This window comes from Gorilla gorilla, chromosome 3, assembly GCF_029281585.2.
Source record: "Gorilla gorilla gorilla isolate KB3781 chromosome 3, NHGRI_mGorGor1-v2.1_pri, whole genome shotgun sequence".
NCBI classification, from domain to species: Eukaryota; Metazoa; Chordata; class Mammalia; order Primates; family Hominidae; genus Gorilla; species Gorilla gorilla.
Window position 1 is genome coordinate 98,769,262 of NC_073227.2, and position 21,458 is coordinate 98,790,719.

General features: G+C 41.0%; 1 protein-coding gene across 3 annotated transcripts in view; it reads left to right on the forward strand.

Moving 5' to 3' along the window:
- FRAS1 (Fraser extracellular matrix complex subunit 1) overlaps positions 1-21,458 on the forward strand; it is a 484,406-nt gene that overhangs the window by 438,492 nt on the left and 24,456 nt on the right. For all 3 annotated transcript variants that reach the window (XM_004038871.5, XM_055385587.2, XM_055385586.2), the window contains 7 exons: positions 1,674-1,874; positions 9,379-9,566; positions 10,689-10,964; positions 13,000-13,232; positions 15,119-15,279; positions 17,526-17,740; positions 21,017-21,167. In XM_004038871.5, coding sequence (XP_004038919.5) covers positions 1,674-1,874; positions 9,379-9,566; positions 10,689-10,964; positions 13,000-13,232; positions 15,119-15,279; positions 17,526-17,740; positions 21,017-21,167 — 1,425 coding nt within the window. The remainder of the gene's footprint in view (positions 1-1,673; positions 1,875-9,378; positions 9,567-10,688; positions 10,965-12,999; positions 13,233-15,118; positions 15,280-17,525; positions 17,741-21,016; positions 21,168-21,458) is intronic.

Below are 21,458 nucleotides of genomic sequence, written 5' to 3' on the forward strand. Positions count from 1 at the left end.
ACTGGGGCCTGTTGACAGGGACGGGGGCCTGGGGAGGGATAGCATTAGGAGAAATACCTAATGTAGGTGATGGGTCGGTGGCACATGTGGCTTGTAACAAACTTGCACGTTCTGCACATGTATCCCAGAACTTAAAGTATAATTTTAAAAAAGGCCGGGTGCAGTGGCTCACGCCTGTAATCCCAGCACTTTGGGAGGCCAAGGCAGGTGGATCACCTAAGGTTGGGAGTTCAAGACCAGCCTGACCAACATGCAGAAACCCTGTCTCTACTAAAAATACAAAATTAGCCAGGCGTGGTGGCATGCGCCTGTAATCCCAGCTACTCAGGAGGCTGAGGTAGGAGAATCGCTCAAACCCAGGAGGTGGAAGTTGCAGTGAGCCGAGATCGCGCCATTGCACTCTAGCTTGGGCAACAAGAACAAAACTCTGTCTCAAAGAAAAAAAAAAAAAAAAAGATTTATGCTGTGCTGCAGTGACCCTCCTAGATTTCAAAGGGCATTCTTATTAAAAACTATAAAACCTCAAATGAGGCTTATCTTCTACAGTTAGGAAGATTGACTTTCTGAGAGGGAAAGAAATGGAAATAAATACAGAAAGTAGAAATTTCTGCCATATTCTATGATATACTCAAAACGGTATAAAAGTTATCATTACTCTCAATTTTTCCATCTTTTTATCTCACTCTCTCTACCACCACCCCACCCTTCCCCATGAGATATAATAGAAAAGAAGGCATTATTTGAATTTTTTGGTAAAAATCAGTATATTATTTTATTTATTTATTTATTTATTTATTTATTTATTTATTTATTTATTTGAGATGGAGTTTTGCTTTGTCGCCCAGGCTGGAGTGCAGTGGGGCAATTATGGCTCACTGTAGCCTCGACCACCAGGGCTCAAGTGACTCTCCCACCTCAACCTCCTGAGTAGCTGCGACCACAGGCATGTGCCACCATGCCTGGCTATTTTTTAATTATTTGTAGAGATGAGGTCTCACTATGTCGCACAGGTTGAATATATTATTAATCATTTCCTAGCAACAGGATTCCATTAGGAAATCTTGTGTTCCTGAGTTACCCTTGTAGCCAGTCACTGAAAGCGCCCATACTTACCTATATAGCTTGTAGGAAATTAAGAAAAGCTGAGGATGGGGAGGTGAGAGCACTAAGAGGAGGGGGTCCAAAGGACCAGAGGTGAGGGGTGGACTTGGTAAATTTAAGTAGTATATAAATGAGATAAATTATAAACCTTTGAAATTCATATCTCATGAATGAAAAGTTGATTTATGTGACAGGTATTTATCTAGGGCCTACTATGTCTCAGTCCCTTGATAAACTGTTCAAATTTTAAAACATTCTGTGAACTGTAGTGCCGAGATGGAAACTTGGACATCATGAATTTCAAGGTCTCTACAAATAATTCCACCCATTATATTGTTTTTAATAAGGAACATGTGAGACATAACTCCTGCAGAATGACAAATAAATAATTTTTTCCAAAGCATTGTTTAGCAATAAATACTGATTGAGTTTTATGACTGCAAGCCATTTTGCCTTCATACTGTTAACTAATGTGAACAATTTCTTCTTGTCATTATAAGGTGTTTTCCTGGGAGTCTGAATCCTTTGTGCTATTCTAACTGGCTCTTGTTTTCCTAACCACATTTCCTTAGCCCCCACCATTGAGTTTGAAGAAGCTGCATACCAAGTCCGGGAACCCGCAGGCCCAGATGCCATTGCGATTCTGAACATCAAGGTGATCCGCAGAGGGGATCAGAACAGGACCTCCAAGGTTCGCTGCAGCACGCGGGATGGCTCTGCCCAGTCTGGTGTGGATTATTACCCAAAGAGCCGAGTCTTGAAGTTCAGTCCCGGTAATTGAATGCCAACCTCAATCTGTGGGTTTTACTTAATAGAGGGGCAAAAATCTTGTATTTGAAGAAAGGAATAAACAGATAAATGAAAAAGGAAAACAGTAGTTCCAATAGCTAAAGCATTTTTAAGCACACATTTGAGATTGCAGGTGAAATTTCTAATTCGTAAAAATGACATGGGGGAAAAAGAAATAGGTCTCTTACTTTAGACCATGCTGGGCATTTTGGTTCATTTAAAAGAATTTTTTGTTAGCCTAAGATTTGGTTGAATGATAGGATCACTTGTTAAAAAAAAATACACACGTAACTGGCACCATTCAACAAATATTGCTGAAAAGTGCTGTGCTGGGTCAGTCAGGGATTACTACATCTGAAAGGCACAATCCCTGTGTTCAAGTGGTTTAATATCTGCTAGGAAACAGGATACCCAGTTTTGGACTTTCCAAAACACAATTTATATGGAGATGAGTTTGGGAAAAGAGAGAGATGGCGTTCAGGTCATAGATCACAGCTTAAAGGTCTGTGATCTTCCACTCTCCCCCTTTCAGAGGACATTTAAGTATTAATCTGATGGGGAGAATGAAACAGGAAAAGGGTTGAACTGTATGCTAGGTTTCTTCACAGAACTTTCTGAAATCTAACTGGTATAGATACTGACACCATTTGCGACGTAGCCAGAGGAGGGCAACAGTGCTAGGAGAACTTTTCAGAGCTGTCTTGGCAAGTGGAGGGAGAAAATGATGCCCTCAGAAATGATGGGGGTTGAAGGGGGAGGGTCTTTATTTTCTCTCCCCTCACCAGAGCTTGAAAGGGCTTCTGGCTCCATCCCATCTGTGTCTGACTGATGTTTTCTGGAAAGCTAGATGCCCTCCTTCCATATCTCAAGACGGAACTGTCTTTCACTTTTTACTTTTCCGCATAAAGATCTGGGGAAAGGATAGGTCTAGAAGGAACTTAGTCCGGATGTCTGTAGACTAAGAAAGGGGCTTTAACTTCAATGAGGTATTTGCACCTTCAGAAACTCACCTTACAAAAAAAGAAGTGGGTCTTTTTATATATATATACTTTAAGTTCTAGGGCACATGTGCGCAACGTGCAGGTTTGTTACATAGGTATGCATGTGCCATGTTGGTTTGCTGCACCCATTAACCCGTCATTTACATTAGGTATTTCTCCCAATGCTCTCCCTCCCCCAGCCCCTCATCCCCCAACAGGCCCCATTGTGTGATGTTCCCTGCCCTGTGTCCAAGTGTTCTCATTGTTCAGTTCCCACCTATGAGTGAGGACATGCAATGTTTGGTTTTCTGTCCTTGTGATAGTTTGCTGAGAATGATGGTTTCCAGCTTCACCCATGTCCCTGCAAAGGACATGAACTCATCCTTTTTTATGGCTACATAGCATTCCATGGTATATATGTGCCACATTTTCTTAATCCAGTCTATTATTGACGGCCATTTGGGTTGGTTCCAAGTCTTTGCTATTGTTAATAGTGCCACAGTAAACATATGTGTGCATGTGTATTTATAGTAGCATGATTTATAATTTTTTGGGCATATACCCAGTAATGAGATCGCTGGGTCAAATGGTATTTCTGGTTCTAGATCCTTGAGGAATTGCCACACTGTCTTTCACAATGGTTGAACTTTTTACACTCCCACCAACAGTGTAAAAGCCTTCCTATTTCTCCACATCCTCTCCAGAATCTATTGTTTCCTGACTTTTTAATGATCGCCAGTCTAACTGGCATGAGATGGTATCTCATTGTGGTTTCAATTTGCATTTCTCTGATGACCGATGGAATTAATTAGTTCCCATTTGTCTATTTTGGCTTTTGTTGCCATTGCTTTTAGTGTTTTAGTCATGAAATCCTTACCCATGCCTATGTCCTGAATGGTATTGCCTAGGTCTTCTTCTAGGGTTTCTATAGTTTTAGGTCTAACATTTAAGTCTTTAATGCACCTTGAATTAATTTTTCTAAAAAGTGTAAGGAAGGGATCCAGTTTCAGCTCTGTATATATGGCTAGCCAGTTTTCTCAGCACCATTTATTAAGTAGGGAATTCTTTCCCCATTGCTTGTTTTTGTCAGGTTTGTCAAAGATCAGATGGTTGTAAATGTGTGGTGTTATTTCTGAGGCCTCTGTTCCATTCCATGGGTCTACATATCTCTTTTGGTACCAGTACCATGCTGTTTTGCTTACTGTAGCCATGTAGTATAGTTTGAAGTCAGGTATTGTGATGCCTCCAGCTTTGTTCTTTTTGCTTAGGACTGTCTTGGCAATGAGGGCTCTTTTTTGGCTCCATATGAAATTTAAAGTAGTTTTTTTCCAATTCTGTAAAGAAAGTCATTGGTAGCTTGATCGGGATGGCATTGAATCTATAAATTACCTTGGGCAGTATGGCCATTTTCACGATATTGATTCTTCCTATCCGTAAGCATGGAATGTTCTTCCATTTGTTTGTGTCCTCCTTTATTTCATTAAACAGGGGTTTGTAGTTCTCCTTGAAGAGGTCCTTCATGTCCCTTGTAAGTTGGATTCCTAGTATTTTATTCTCTTTGTAGCAATTGTGAATGGGAGTTCACTCATGATTTGGTTCTCTGTTTATTATAGTTGTATAGAAATGCTTGTGATTTTTGCACGTTGATTTTGTGTCCTGAAACTTAGCTGAAGTTGCTTATCAGCTTAGGGAGATTTTGGGCTGAGATGATGGGGTTTTCTAAATATACAGTCATGTCATCTGCAAACAGGGGCAATTTGACTTCCTCTTTTCCTAATTGAATACCCTTTATTTCTTTCTCTTGCCTGATTGCCCTTGCCAGAACTTCCAATACTGTGTTGAATAGGAGTGGTGAGAGAGGGCATCCTTGTCTTGTGCCAGTTTTCAAAGGGAATGCTTCCGGCTTTTGCCCATTCAATATGATATTGGCTATGGGTTTGTCATAAAAAGCTCTTATTATTTTGAGATACATTCCATCAATACCTAGTTTACTGAGAGTTTTTAGCATGAAGAGCTGTTGAATTTTGTCAAAGGCCTTTTCTGCATCTATTGAGATAATCATGTGGTTTTTGTCACTGGTTCTGTTTATGTGATGGATTACCTTTATTGATTTGCATATGTTGAACCAACCTTGCATCCCAGGGATGAAGCCAACTTGATCGTGGCGGATAAGCTTTTTGATGTGCTGCTGGATTCGATTCACCAGTATTTTATTAAGGATTTTCGCATTGATGGTCATCAGGGATATTGGTCTAAAAATCTCTTTTGTTGTTGTGTCTCTGCCAGGCTTTGGCATCAGGATGATTCCGGCTTCATAAAATGAGTTAGGGAGAATTACCTCTTTTTCTATTGTTGAATATTTTCAGAAGGAATGGTACCAGCTCTTCTTTGTACCTCTGATAGAATTCGGCTGTGAATCCATCTGGTCCTGGACTTTTTTTGGTTGGTAGGCTATTAATTATTGCCTCAATTTCAGAGCCTGTTATTGGTCTATTCAGAGATTCAACTTCTTCCTGGTTTAGTCTTGGGAGGGTGTATGTGTCCAGGAATTTATTCATTTCTTCTAAGTTTTCTAGTTTATTTGCATAGAGGTGTTTATAGTATTCTCTGACGGTAGTTTGTATTTCTGTGGGATCGGTAGTGATATCCCCTTTATCATTTTTTATTGCATCTATTTGATTCTCCTCTCATTTCTTCTTTATTAGTCTTGCTAGTGGTCTATCAATTTTGTTGATCTTTTCAAAAAACCAGCTTCTGGATTCCTTTATTTGTTTGAAGGGTTTTTTGTGTCTCTATCTCCTCCAGTTCTGTTCTGATCTTAGTTATTTCTTGCCTTTTGATGGCTTGTGAATTTGTTTGCTCTTGCTTCTCTAGTCCTTTTAACTGTGATGTTAGGGTGTCAATTTTAGATCTCTCCTGCTTTCTCTTGTGAGCATTTAGTGCTATAAATTTCCCTCTATGCACTGCTTTAAATGTGTCCCAGAGATTCTGGTACATTGTGTCTTTGTTCTCATTGGTTTCAAAGAACATCTTTATTCCTGCCTTAATTTCATTATGTACCCAGTAGTTATTCAGGAGCAGATTGTTCAGTTTCCATGTAGTTGTGCAGTTTTGGGTGAGTTTAGTTAATCCTGAGTGTTAATTTGATTACACTGTGGTCTGAGAGACAGTTTGTTGTGATTTCTGTTCTTTTCCATTTGCTGAGGAGTACTTTACTTCCAATTATGTGGTCAATTTTAGAATAAATGCGATGTGGTGCTGAGAAGAATGTATATTCTGTTGATTTTGGGTGGAGAGTTCTGTAGCTGTCTATTAGGTCTGCTTGCTGCAGAGCTAAGTTCAAGTCCTGGATATCGTTATCAACCTTCTGTCTCATTGATTTGTCTAATATTGACTGACAGTGGGGTGTTAAAGTCTCCCAATTTTATTGTGTGGGAATCTAAATCTCTTTGTAGTCTCTAAGGACTTGCTTTATGAATCTGGATGCTCCTGTATTGGGTGTATATACATTTAGGATAATTAACTCTTCTTGTTGAATTGATCCCTTTACCATTGTGTAATGGCCTTCTTTGTCTCGTTTGATCTTTGTTGGTTTAAAGTCTGTTTTATCAGAGACTAGGATTGCAACCCCTGCTTTTTTCTTTTGCTTTCCATTTGCTTGGTGGATCTTCCTCCATCCCTTTATTTTGAGCATACGTGTGTCTCTGCATGTGAGATGGGTCTCCTGAATACAGCACAATGATGGGTCTTGACTCTTTATCCAATTTGCCAGTCTGTGTCTTTTAATTGGGGCCATTTAGCCCATTTACATTTAAGGTTAATATTGTTATGTGTGAATTTGATCCTGTCATTATGATGTTAGCTGGTTATTTTGCCCATTAATTGATGCAGTTTCTTCATAGCATCAATGGTCTTTACAATTTGGCATGTTTTTGCAGTGGATGGTACTGGTTGTTCCTTTCCATATTTAGTGCTTCCTTCAGGAGCTCTTGTAAGGCAGACCTGGTGGTGACAAAATCTCTCAGCATTTGCTTGTCTCTAAAGGATTTTATTTCTCCTTCACTTATGAAGCTTAGTTTGGCTGAATATGAAATTCTGGCTTGAAAAATTCTTTTCTTTAAGAATGTTGAATATTGTCCCCCACTCTCTTCTGGCTTGTAGGGTTTCTGCCAGGAGATCAGCTGTTAGTATGATGGGCTTCCCTTTGTGGGTAATCCGACCTTTCTCTCTGGCTGCCCTTAACATTTTTTCCTTCATTTCCACCTTGGTGAATCTGACAATTATGTGTCTTGGGGTTGCTCTTCTCAAGGAGTACCTTTGTGGTGTTCTCTGTATTTCCTCAACTTGAATGTTGGCCTGGCTTGCCAGGTTGGGGAAGTTCTCCTGGATAATGTCTTGAAGAGTGTTTTCCAACTTGGTTCCATTCTCCCCATCATTTTCAGGTACACCAATCAAATGTAGATTTTGTCTTTTCACATAGTCCTATATTTCTTGGAGGATTTATTCATTTCTTTTTATTCTTTTTTTCTCTAAACTTCTCTTCTCGCTTTATTTCATTAATTTGATCTTCAATCACTGATATCCTTTCTTCCACTTGATTGAATTGCCTATTGAAGCTTGTGCATGTATCATGAAGCTCTTGTGCCGTGGTTTTCAGCTCAATCAGGTCATTTAAAGTCTTCTCGACACTGTTTATTCTAGTTAGCCATTCGTCTACCCTTTTTTCAAGGTTTTTGGCTTCTTTGCGATGGGTTAGAACATGCTCCTTTAGCTCGGAGAAGTTTGTTATTACCGACCTTCTGAAGCCTACTTCTGTCAACTCGCCAAAGTCATTCTTCATCCAGCTTTGTTCCATTGCTGGTGAGGAGCTGCGATCCTTTGGAGGAGAAGAGACACTCTGGTTTTTAGAATTTTCAGCTTTTCTGTTCTGGTTTATCCCCATCTTTGTGGTTTTATCTGCCTTTGGTCTTTGTTGTTGGTGACCTACAGATGGGGTTTTGGTGTGAATGTCCTTTTTGTTGATGTTGCTGCTATTCCTTTCTGTTTGTTAGTTTTCCTTCTAATAGTCAGATCCCTCAGCTGCAGGTCTGTTGGAGTTTGCTGGAAGTCCACTCCAGACCCTGTTTGCCTGGGTATCACCAGCAGAGGCTGTAGAACAGCAAATATTGCAGAATGGCAAATATTGCTGCCTGATCCTTCCTCTGGAAGCTTCGTCCCAGAGGCATGCGCCTATATGTGGTGTCCATCGGCCGCCACTGGGAGATGTCTCCCAGTTAGGCTACACAGGGGCCAGGGACCCACTTGAGGAGGCAGTCTGTCTGTTCTCCGAGCTCAAACGCCACGCTGGGAGAACAACTGCTCTCTTCAGAGCTGTCAGACAGGGACGTTTAAGTCTGCAGAAGTTTCTGCTGGCTTTTGTTCAGCTATGCCCTGCCCGCAGAGGTGGAGTCTGTAGAGGCAGTAGGCCTTCCTGAGCTGTGGTGGGCTCCCCCCAGTTCAAGCTTCCCAGCCGCTTTGTTTACCTACTCAAGCCTCAGCAATTGCAGACACCCCTCCCCTAGCCAGGCTACAGCCTCACAGGTTGATCTCAGGCTGCTGCGCTAGCAGTGAGCAAAGCTCCATGGGTATGGAACCCCCCGAGTCAGGCATGGGAAAGAATCCCCTGGTTTGCTGGTTGCTAAGACTGTGGGAAAAGTGCAGTATTTGGGCAGGAGTGTCCCATTTTTCCGGGTACAGTCTGTCACAGCTTCCCTTGGCTAGGAAAAGGAAATCCCCTGACCCCTTGCACTTCCCAGGTGAGGCGACGCCCCTCCCTGCTTCAGCTTGCCCTCCATAGGCTGCACCCACTGTCCAACCAGTCCCAGTGAGATGAACCAGGTACCTCAGTTGGAAATGGAGAAATCACCTGTCTTCTGCATCAATCACGCTGGGAGCTGCAGACCAGAGCTGTTCCTATTCGGCCATCTTGGAACGGTCCCCAAAGTGGGTCTTGAAGGCTTGAACCCTCACCTGTTCCAGGACACTCACCCTCCATGTTACCATCTTTGTGGAGGCTGGCTTGGTAGATAACCTTGAGCCACTGCTTCTCAGGAGACAGCTTTGAAGGATATCTGTATGTGCAAGCCCTCACAGCCAAACAGGAGCTCATGCAAAATGTAAGGGGGAAAGAAAAATTAAGCAAAAAAAACTCATAACCAGGGTGGAGTGTATTTTGGATCATAGATTTTTATTACTGCCAGCCAGTGTCAGGCAGGGGCCATTAATCCTCATATGGTGTTGAACAGTAAATCTGCAATACTGAGCCTCTACCACAGGTGGAATTTGGTCTGTAAAAAAGATTCCTCACTTGAGATGGGGCTAAAGTGATTAGCAGCCACTGCATTTATAGAACACCACTAAAAAGAAAGAACATATTTTAACATGATGTCTCAGCAGTGCCAAGCTGCACTCTCTTGGGTGTGTTTCCTAATGAAGCCTTTGCTCTCTTTTTGTTCTGTCCTTGGCGAAGGTGTGGATCATATCTTTTTTAAAGTTGAGATCCTGTCCAATGAAGACCGGGAATGGCATGAATCTTTCTCACTAGTCCTTGGCCCAGATGACCCAGTGGAAGCAGTTCTTGGGGATGTGACTACTGCCACGGTGACAATTCTAGACCAGGAGGCAGCAGGGAGCCTCATATTGCCAGCACCACCCATTGTGAGTTGCTTGACCCAAAGGATTGCTGTTTTACATCTCAGTGACTAGTAGATGAGAACTGAAGGGAAGTACTCTATTTCTTTGTTCTTCTAACCCAGTGGTTCCCAACCAGGAGCCATCTTGCCTTCCATCATCCCCTTTCCAGAGGACATTTAAGCAATGTCTGGAGACATTTTTGGTTGTCACAGTTGTCACACCAGGTGCTACTAGTATCTAGTGGGTAAAAGCCAGGGATACTCCTAAACATCCCATAATGCACAGGGAAGCCCCCGACAACAAAAGGAATTATTTGGCACAAATGTCAATAGTGTTGAGGGTAAGAAACCCTGTTCTGACGTAAAAGTGAGACCAAATCCTGTTGGTATCTTAGTCTGATAAAGATAGAAAATACAATACAATTGATCTTCTCATTTCTTTGATGGGACTTAGAAGAGTAAGAAGGTGATACTACCTCATATCTATCATCCCACATATTCACCATATTTATAGAATTAAGTACCTGTGGGAAGGTAGTACCAGATTTCCTAACTTGGGGTGAATAGAATGAATGCACTGTCCTTACAATTAAGAGGAAAACACCTAGAGGTTGCCAAAGAAAATTTAACCCATAATTGTGAAGCAATCAGAAGAAGCCTTCTGACTTCCGCTAACTTGTCTCGTATATTAGAAAAGAATGATGATTATTTCAAAATGTGTCTCTTATTTGGCCATGGAAGAAATATACCACCTCTATTTACTCTTATTTTGCCAAATGTTCTACGATATACCATCAACTATTTAATGCAACTTTAAACTAGCAACTGCTATTCATGATACAGCTTTGGTTCCAATGGGCAGGAAAATCAGAGTATTGTTTTACATGAGTGATAGGGCTCTGATTTAGGAATAAAACTAAAAGGATAATAAAGCTTCTAGCCCAACCAGTAGAAGGATCTTCTCCACCACTAAAGATCTGCAGTATCTTTTAAGGATGCCTGACAAAGAATTATAAAAACTTCTCCTGTTATATTTCAAAGAACCTGTAGATACTAAGAGATCTTGTGGATCTCTAAAGAAAGGGGGCTTAGTTCTCTGACCTTGCCAATACCCAACCTGAACTGAAGCTTTGTTGCTCTTTCGCAGGTGGTCACACTTGCGGACTATGACCATGTGGAAGAAGTTACCAAGGAAGGAATCAAGAAATCCCCCTCCCCAGGCTACCCACTGGTCTGTGTCACCCCCTGCGACCCTCATTTCCCCAGATATGCTGTCATGAAGGAGCGCTGCAGTGAGGCTGGCATCAACCAGACGTCTGTGCAGTTCAGCTGGGAAGTGGCTGCCCCCACTGATGGCAATGGGGCCCGGTCTCCCTTTGAAACCATCACTGACAACACACCATTCACCAGTGTCAACCACATGGTAGGTCTGGGGGTCTGGGCCTGGTTCTCCCTCCCTGGGAGAGAACTGGTGTTGTTCTTTGTTACTCAGATAATCAAATTCCTTATGGTCCATGCATGGCATTTGGAATAAAACAAATAAGCAGGTGCACAGTCTTTTTACTCTTATACATAAGAAAAGGTTATATGCTGTAATAGAAAACTAAGCTAGTTAGAAGACCTGTTTGCAAATTCTGGTTCTGCCTGTTTTAAACTAAATAATGTTAAGAGGTTACTTAATCTGTCTGAGTCTCAGTCTCCTGATCTGCAAAGTAATAATTCTTTTGCTTAGCTACTTGACAAGGTCATTGAAACATGTGACCTATAAATGACAAAGTCAGTGAAAAACTCCAGATAGGCACTGTTGATTACTATTAATGTATCTCCAATCATTCAGTAAGTATTAGCACATAACTCCTTATGGACATGAACCAAAGTTTCTACCACATTTCTATAATGCAGTAGAAATGTGGCCCAAAATGGCCAGGACATCGATGGCACATAGAGGGGACCAGTTATTAAATAATAGAATGGTTGCTGAATGATCAGCACATTACAAAGCTCTATGGGAGGCCATGAGAAGACATTTGTGCAGTAGTTGCTGTCCTCAAAAAACTTAGAGACCAACACCCCTGACACCATCAGAGAACAATGAATAGTATGTTTTCCCAACCTTAACAAACAGTCCACCACAGTGATCCTGCACATCACACTGATAAAGCTGGTTCTCTTCCAAAAGTGAGCTGAAAGCAGTTGAGATTCAGGCTTAGTATAGTACCTGGCATGTAGTAAGCATTCAACAATTCTTGCCTAAAATTATATCACTGAATGATTTTAGACATCAGAGATTTCTTTCAGACCAAATTTCTCTAGATTTTCCTGTTCATTCCACAGTTTATTCCCACAGTGATAAGAGCTTCACTGGGATGAATAGCAGAGGAAAGCCACTAGACATAGATGGGAGGCTTTGGATAATGCAGGGTCATTCATACCCACTGTCTTTGGCACAGCTTATTCAGAAAGGCCTGAAGAGCAATTCTTTTGCAACATAACCTAGTTCAAATTTAAATAGTCTTCTCTATTATTAAAAAATCAACACGGCAAGAATTACCAGCTTGTTGTTTCTTAAGTATCTATTTCTCTCTTCAACAAAACCATAAAGGAGGTGTGGTCTGGTTGGAGCCAAATGTACATTTTTAGCAGATAAATTTATGACTTTATGCTTCAGGTTTTCTTCTTGCAATGAATTTGTGACTAATACCCTTTACCCTAGTTTCCTTCGCTTTATCTTGATTTCTTCAATTATTTATTTAATGTCATTCTATTATATGCATTCTTGTAGGATGCCTCAAATCCCTTCTGTACTAACTTCATATATATATAAATAAGTAAAGCATTGGCAGCTAATTAAAAAAAGTTTAATGGAAAAATTTTCTTTAATTTTTAATGGACTTCAGTGAAAATTGTTTTCATGGGTAAAATGTATAAGTTTGTGTGATTGCTTTGTGAGAGGTCTGTGGCACACAGAACTACTGATTAATTTTTCTTGTTATATACTTCCCTATGTAAATGCACACATAACCTAAAGAGTCCTGGTGACCTACATTGCCTCTGCATAGATTGAGTTAAGCACTCTTAGGGCTTCTGTATGTTTGGGGACTTGGAGGAATCTGTGGAAAGACCTTCAAAGACTAGAAGGTGTCAGAAGCCAAGTTCTGAGGTCAGAGGCCAAGAGAACAATACTATTAATGGAAATCATTCATCTATGGGTTTGTGCTCCACGTCTGTCTACTTGCTTGTTGACTATCTTACCCCCTTAGGCTGTAAGTACTCACTGATCTGTCTCGAGTATCTGGTTCATAGTTAAAAGTCAATACTTATGTGATGAATGAATGAATAGATGGAACAATCAATGGATGGGTGGATGGATGATCTTTACAGATTAACTTGAACCAGATCATGTAAGGAGCTGTTTAAGTAGGGTACTCACATTGGAGGTGATTTATTCTTCCTGTTAGGTCCTGGACAGCATTTACTTCAGCCGGAGGTTCCATGTGCGTTGTGTGGCCAAGGCTGTGGACAAGGTGGGCCATGTGGGGACCCCCTTAAGGAGCAACATTGTTACCATTGGAACAGACAGTGCTATCTGCCACACACCAGTGGTGGCTGGGACATCCAGAGGCTTCCAGGCTCAGTCCTTCATCGCAACCTTAAAATACCTGGATGTCAAACATAAGGAGCATCCGAACAGGTCAGGCAGGTGGTGCCTTCCACCACACATAGATTGAAGTGAATCTCAGGTCTCCTTTGTATGTTTCCCAGGACGATCAATAAGGGATGCTTCTGCACGATAAAAATGTGATGATGAATGCATCAGTAAAAGTTTAAATCTGTGAAGGTCCCTCAAGCTCGGGCCCCCTGCCTATCTTCCTAGTCTTCCTCTCACCTTGTCATTTTCACTGGCCAGTCGAACCACAAGGAATCATGAGTAACTTCCCAAGTGCTACAGACTCTTACAGGTTGCATATCTCTGCCATGCTGCTACTTCAACTCTCCCTAGCCCCCTTCCACTGGCCGGAACCCTACTGTCCTACAATACCTACTGCATGGCATCTCTTCTAGGGACATTTCCAACATCTCCCCTAATTTAATTTGGAGGCTTCCCCTCCTGGCTTCTCTGACACCTGTATATGCTTCTTTTAGAAGATTATTAGCATTCACTCTCTCTGCCCTTTAGTAGATGGTAAGGCCTGAAGACCATGAGTATGTATTTTGAGTATCTTCTGCCAGTATAGTGCTTCTTGGCATCTAAGAGGCACTCCTAAATATCTACTGAACAAATGAATAATAACATTGTAGAAATTAGGAGACATTGGACTTAATTTTTTTCTGGGCCACCATGATGGGAAATGGATGTTTTCATTTTTGCATAGCAAAAAAGAATTTGTGTATGCTATGCGTATTTATTAAACACTATAGTATTTAAGTGTGTGCCTTTATGAACAACTCAGTTGCTCATAAACTCAGAAAAATGAGTTCGTTTGTATGAATAAAACATGTTTGAATGAATATGTACGTGCTTCTTTCTTTCCTGACACAATAAAATGTATCTTGGTGACCCCTTCCTAGAAAAAAGACCCTCCTCTTCACTTCCAAGGTTCTGATTCCACTTAAAAATGTGACTCTTTGCTCAGAGAGACAAGTATATAAACTCAAAACACACTTTCAATAAACACGCTCAAAATTTAAACTGGTACAATGACAAAAAATGCAACCCATAAGTACTATCGTGTCACAGTCTTAACCAATATTTATTAAACTCATTTCTTATTTAGAATTGTATACTATGTGCCCTGGAGAAACAAAATAAGTGAAGGAAATGTTCCTTGTCCTCATAGTGGAGAGTCAAGACAAACAGAGTCTGAAAACATTCGAGAAATAGCAGCCAATATAAATAAGTTACAGATTTCCTGGTCCAAAGGCTGCCTAAGAGCTGAGGATGTAGATCAAGGAACAGCACACTGCAGATTGAGGCTGGCGGGGCTGGACGCGTAGCGCTGATAGGACTTACAGGCAGACTGGAGAGAGAAGGCTGTTTTCAGTCAGGAGAGACAGTATAAGTAGCTGGATATTGTAGTTTCTCAGATTTGGCTGGGTAGAGGAATTGGTTTTAGAGTTTAAAAGCTCAACGATATATTTTTGACTCAAATACTTAAAGAAATGTGAGTGTCAACCTTACCTAACTTCCATAGACATTCACTGTGACAAAGCAAGGGAACAGGCCCTCTCTAGTCACTCAGCTTTAGCTCGTGAAATAACAGAGTTTCCATTAAAAAGCAAAGGAGAACTTTAAAGTAATTTGTGGTTGTGATGTTATCTTTTCCTGTATAGAAAAAAAAATCTATAATTCTAGATTGCTATCAGTCCTCTGTCTGGAGGGTCTCTTAGAGGGAAGCAATGATACTATGTGTATATCTATACCCCCTGTTCAGATAGAAATCCTACCTGGAAAGCTTCAGGAAGAAAAAAAAACGGTAGCTCATTGGTGAAGACAAATTAGGTGATGAGAAAGAAGTATATCCTATTGACCATTTATAGCAGTCAGCTAAACATTTATTTCTGCCTTTTCCCCCCTAGAATCCACATTTCGGTGCAGATCCCACACCAGGATGGAATGCTGCCCCTTATCTCCACCATGCCGTTGCACAACTTGCATTTTCTACTGTCTGAGTCCATCTACAGACACCAGCACGTCTGCTCCAATTTAGTTACCACCTATGACCTGAGAGGCATCTCAGGTGAGATTGACAAGTTTAGGACTGGTCTTTCCATGCTAGCCCAGTGCAGTTGACTTTCAGGATATGCCAGAGTGAGAACTGCTTTTCATGTTTTCTGGTCCTCAGAATCCACATATTAGTGGTTTTCCTTCTAGCACACATGCAAATGCCATCAGTTGAGTCAATGCAGTAGACAGGAAGAAACAAGGACTTTGGAATCACACTGGTTCAAATCCTTATTCCACTGAACAAATATAGTTTGACCTTTCTGAGCCACTGTTGTCTATAAAGTGGGAATAACAATTGCTACCACTCAAGATGAGGATTAAATGCATTGACATTTTTAAAGCACCTACTATGGTATATTTTAGTGTCTTCATTCCCTTAGAGTGAGCATGTTTACATTGGTGCTCCAAAATCCTGTTATAGAAAGCTGAAGTGAAGATGGTATAGGATGAGTTCTCCAGAAGCAGGAGCTGAGAGGGAGTTTGGGGTTACAAGATGTTTATTAGGGATCAATATCTGTGAAAGAGAAGGAGCAAAACAGGATTGGGCAGAGGGAGAAGTCAAGCTGCAATGCAGGCTGAAAAAGCCATCTCGGCCATGGCAGGGAGCTCTGGAGAGACTTGTCCTACTTCCAGCTGACACAGCCAGACCTTTATAGCCTACCTAGCTTAGTCACTGGATGCAGGCTGCCCCGCAAAGGCATGACCTTGGGCTGAGCCAACGTGCAGCTGACGCAGAGCTGAAGGAGCTGACAGCTGAGGCAGCGCATCTCTGTGTTCACCACAGCAGACATTTGACTTTACAAAGAATTCTGTCCATTTCCATTTACCTTAGCAAGTGCACATTAAATGCATATTTCCTCCTTTCACAAATGATGAGTCACTTAACAGTGTTTTTGAAGACAGAAATGCATTCATATTCTCTTTCATATTCATTAAGCATCACTTTTGGTCATGATGGTCTTTATACAGTAGAAATTAGCTGAGTGAAAATTATTTATAAATCACTGAGCTACATATGAAAGTTTAATTGGTCCACATCTGTAGCTAGTGGAAGAGACATACTATGTTTAAATACTAAACTTTGCACCTGTTCCTGCTTAAAAGCAATTAAATTCAAGACATGTTAATTGAGTACCTAGTCATCATGGGGCAGAGGGCTAGGTGCTGGGTCTCAAGCATTCTAAGATATTTATCAACCCTTTTAAAATACTACAGTTGCTTTTAGTACTATAAAAATTTTAACCCGGCCGGGTGCAGTGGCTGATGCCTGTAATCCTAGCACTTTGGGAGGCTGAGGCGGGTGGATTGCCTGAGCTTAGGAGTTTGAGACCAGCCTGGGGAACACAGTGAAACCCCATCTCTACTAAAAACATAAAAAATTAGCCAGGTGTGGTGACGTGCACCTGTAATCCCAGCTACTCGGGAGGCTGAGACAGGAGAATCACTTGAACCCAGGAGGCGGAAGTTGCAGTGAGCCGAGATCGCACCATTGCACTCCAGTCTGGGTGACAGAGTAAGACTCCATCTCAAAAAAAAAAAAAAAAAAATTTAACCCTTATATTCTAAAATTGTATCTGTATTCAGCTCCCTGCTGCATAAAGTTCTCTCTTAATTTAGAGCCATTCATGTGCTTGGCAGCATTTGATTAAATAATTTTTGCCTGGCACAGGTGAGAGTTACAGGCATCATTAGTGACCTATTTACTCACTAACAAAAAATTAAGACTTTCCCCCAACAAGAGTTCAGAAACTGTATGAGCAAGAAGTAGTCAAATGTAGGTATGCTGGATTTTTTTTTTTTTGAGATGGGGTCTCAAAAAAGAAATTTTAAAAATAACTCTTAAAATAATAATTCACCAATGAATGAGCCATACAGTAAATCCATTTCTTCAGCAGTGGTGGGGACATATATGAAGCACAGGACCAGACTTGCCAAGTGTAACAGGCAAAGCTTCAGAGAGTTTTCCTTTCCAAGTTCTGCCGCCTTCATTCATGGTATCATTTGCTCACCTTTTCCTCCCTGGTTCCTGTGGTCTCTTAGAGGTGGAGTCCTCCATTCAACACCTGGCAACAGCAGTTAGCAAGCGCTTTCCAAGATCCCTCACATTCTCCCTGCACATTGGGAGCCCTGGGTTGCTTGTTAGTAGGGTCTTAGGTGATTGAAAGTGCTTTTAGTGCTAAAGGGTGAGCTCTTCGCCCCACCCTGCTCCTTGGCATCCACAAACCAAGTTATCGTTCCTTGTTCTTCCCTCCCTGGCAGAGGCAGGGTTCCTGGATGATGTGGTCTATGATAGCACTGCCCTGGGGCCTGGCTATGATCGCCCCTTCCAGTTTGACCCCAGTGTGCGAGAGCCGAAGACCATCCAGCTCTACAAACACCTGAACCTGAAGAGCTGCGTGTGGACCTTTGATGCTTATTACGACATGACTGAGCTGATTGACGTCTGTGGGGGCTCTGTAACCGCTGACTTCCAGGTAGGTGCCCCGGGGCTTGTCTGAGGACTCTGCCTATGGGTGCCATGGTCAACCTTGTTTGTTCCTGAAGCACTTCAGTTAGCACTTTGCCTCCAGAACTGGGACAACCAACTAAGGGAGTCTTCTTTATAAGTCCCTCAAGCAAGATCTTGGCAGCACTGAAGCTAGAGAAGGCCCCCAAAGTCCTCTAAATCAAGTTAATGTGGAAAAAACTTACTGTCTGGCATACTCACTTATGTAAAAATCCAATATTTACTTCTCTAGGCATATATGTTTTTGTATTTATAATGCATATATTTTGGAAAGCCAAAAATATTTACATTTGATGCTAGGGTTATTACTACATTGATATATTCTCTTCCCTACCTGGGAAAATGCGTCAGATGATGCAGCCTGTCTTTCAAAAGATAAGAAGAGCTCTGTTGTACTATGCATTGTGGAAAGATAATTGCTTAAAACATTTTTATTTCACACCTGTTCCAAACTGCCAGCCTCCACAAAAATAGACACTTTCTAAAATATATATTACCATTAAACATTAGTGTGTTAGTCTATTCTCACACTACCATAAAGACAAACCAGACACTGGTAATCTATAAAGAAAAGAGGTTTAATTGACTCACAGTTCCACATGGCTGGAGAGGCCTCAGGAAACTTATAATCATAGTGGAAGGGGAAGCAGACATGTCTTACATGGTGGCAGGTGAGAGAGCAAGCAAGAACAAGGAAAACTGCCTTATAAAACCATCAGATCTCATGAGAACTCACTCACTATCACAAGAACAGCATGAGGGAAATCACCCCCATGATCCAATCACCTCCCACCTGGTTCCTCCCTTGACATGTAGGGATTATGGGGATTACAATTCAAGATGAGATTTGGGTGGGGACACAGAGCCAAACCATATCAATTAGTGACAACTGAAAAATTTATAGCAGGAAGCCAGAGTCAGAGAAGGGCAGTTATATCAAAGGGCCAGTGAGACTAGGCTAATCTGTCCTCATGGGAAAATTAATTCTAAAACAGGTTCTATCCAATTTTGAGCAGTTATCTCAATGAGCTAAAAACTAGTTAGATGTTTGTTCTTCATTTCAAATCAGGTTTATCCTCACTGAAGGAGAGAAATTATAGAGAGATTTACAGTAATTATTTAGAGAAAGTGTCTTTGATTAAAATTTGTCGTTTTCTTTGTGGTGCCCCTCAGCCTGGTTTCCTCTCATTTTGTACACACTACTGCCATCTACTGAAGAGAATTTTAAGGCGTTCATCGGTTTTCCATTTCTCCAGTTGTATAACTTTTGACTTTGGAAAATGCAAAACTAAGTGATTTTGTTTCTTTCCTGGACCTTCAAAAATTACTATTCTCTGTTCTTTATGATTTTGCTGTAATTACTGTTTGAATATTTTTATTCAGAATATGCTTAAAAGCCTCAAAGACAAGGATTTCTTATATATAATCCCACTTTTAAACCAACACAGAAAAAACATGCACAGAAGTATTTTGTTGTTGTCTGTTTCTTTGAAAATAATTGAAATTACTGATGTATGGTAGGAAGAATATAGAACTTAGAACTAAAGCCTAGTTGGTACCTTTTGCCATCAATCAGCAGGCTTGGACAAGACATAACCTCTCTGAACCTCTTCTGAAATTGTACTAATAATCTCAACATGAGAAGGTGCCTTGCACAGTGTGCCTGGTGTAGAATAGGCATGCAGTAAATATTTGTTGGGTTTTTTTTGTCTTTTTAAAGATTAGTAAGTAATATCATGAGGGCTAAAGGAGGATAAACAAAAACAAATGAGGAAAAATTAATTTTGCCAATCAGCCAGAGAGTTTATTGAAGTTCTGATAGTGTGATTGGAGCAGGTGTATTTAGCAAAACCTGTGTATAAGGGACAGAACATGGTACAAGGTCCAAATACAATCTGGAAGTTTTCTTTAAAAAGAAAAAAAAAGGGGGCTGGGAACAGTGGCTCATACCTGTAATCTCAGCACTTTGGGAGGCTGAGGCTGCAGGATCACTGGAGACCAGGAAGTTGAAGCTGCAGTGAGCTATGATGGAGTCACTGCATTCCAGTCTGGGCCCCATCTCTTGAAAAACAAACAAACAAACAAACAAAGTAAGGCATGTCAAAATGGAATTTTTCAATGAGTATGGAGTTAGTTGAGTCTTTTGAGAAAGTTGGCATCAAATTTCAAATCCCTGACAACTTTGAATATTAAAAAAAAACTTTAGAAAAATATTAAAGCATTTGGTTTTTTCCTTATTTACCCATAGAAACACTTTATACTGTATTTTCAAACAAAAGAAAAATATAAGTCCCATAGTATATTGTAGTAATTAGCCAATGATAAAATAAAATTGTTTTAAGCTAAGTTTTTTTGTTTTATATATATATATTTATTTATTTATTTATGGGAAAAAGTATAAAAATATTTTTAAAATGTGTGAACTAACTCCCCATTCACACACACATATACAGCTAGCTTCACCACAAAAGCTTCTGCTACCATTCTGTTATCTTTCCATCCAGTTTTGTTCATTACATAGTAAAATAAAAATGATTGGGCCAAATTAAAAGCAGGAACACAAACCTCCTTATAAGAAATGTTCTCTTGGAAGTGTGATGTGCTGCCTTTTCAAAACTCTTTCCAAAGCATAGCATGGGACAGGAAATTATTGAAGTACGTGCAGCTCTGAGCTGTCCATTGGTGAGCTTCCTAGATATGATTTCAATGCTCCGGCCCTTTGTTCCTGGAGCAGGAGATGAGAGCACTCACTAAAACATCCTGAGTTAGGCACAGGCTCCTCCCAGGCGTCCGGATGTGGGCATCTTCCTGATGATGGTTGACTTGGGCTCTCCTACAGGTCACTGGCAAATGGTCAACACAGGGAGTTTGTACTGAGTGGTAGATCCCACATCCACCGGGTTGATCCTTGGGAATAATTGTGATATTCTAAAATTTCAGCCAAATCTTCTAGCAACTGAACAGAGCTCATTCTCCCACTTCAAAAGTATTTTTGTTCAAGTGCCACCTCCTTAGAGAAGCCTCTGCACATGACCCTGTCGAAAGAAGCATCCTGGCTGCTTTCTATTCCATTAGTTCCTTTATTTTTTTAAATAAGTAAGTGCAATCATGGGCACTTGCTTAATAATTATTGAATAAGTGTGTGACTACATGGGTGAATGAAAATGGAACCAAGATGTGGTGACAGTATGTCTTTTCATCCCAGGGGAGAAATAACTCTGTGTGCATACTGCTTCCTCGGCAGGTGAGGGACTCTGCCCAGTCCTTCTTGACAGTGCACGTGCCTCTATATGTGTCCTACATCTATGTGACAGCCCCCAGGGGCTGGGCCTCCTTGGAGCACCACACCGAGATGGAGTTTTCTTTCTTCTATGACACTGTTCTCTGGAGAACAGGTATGCCCACTGACGCCTTAACTATCCCTTTAGTTAGGGCTTCACTCAAGCAAGATTAAAAGAAGAGTAGTGACTTTTAACAGTAGCTGCATTTCTCATCCTGTTATCCCATAGACAAAGTGAGGCCACCTCAAAGTGCAGATCTGTGGTTCCCGAAAAGAATGATGTCCTTCTGTCCTGATGCTGGAAGGTCTCAGCCCAGATAGCTAAGGTCCCAGAGTAGAGGATGGCAAGTGACAGATGAGTCCTCTACTGCCCATTAGGGATTCAGATGGGTGTGTGTTCTTTTGG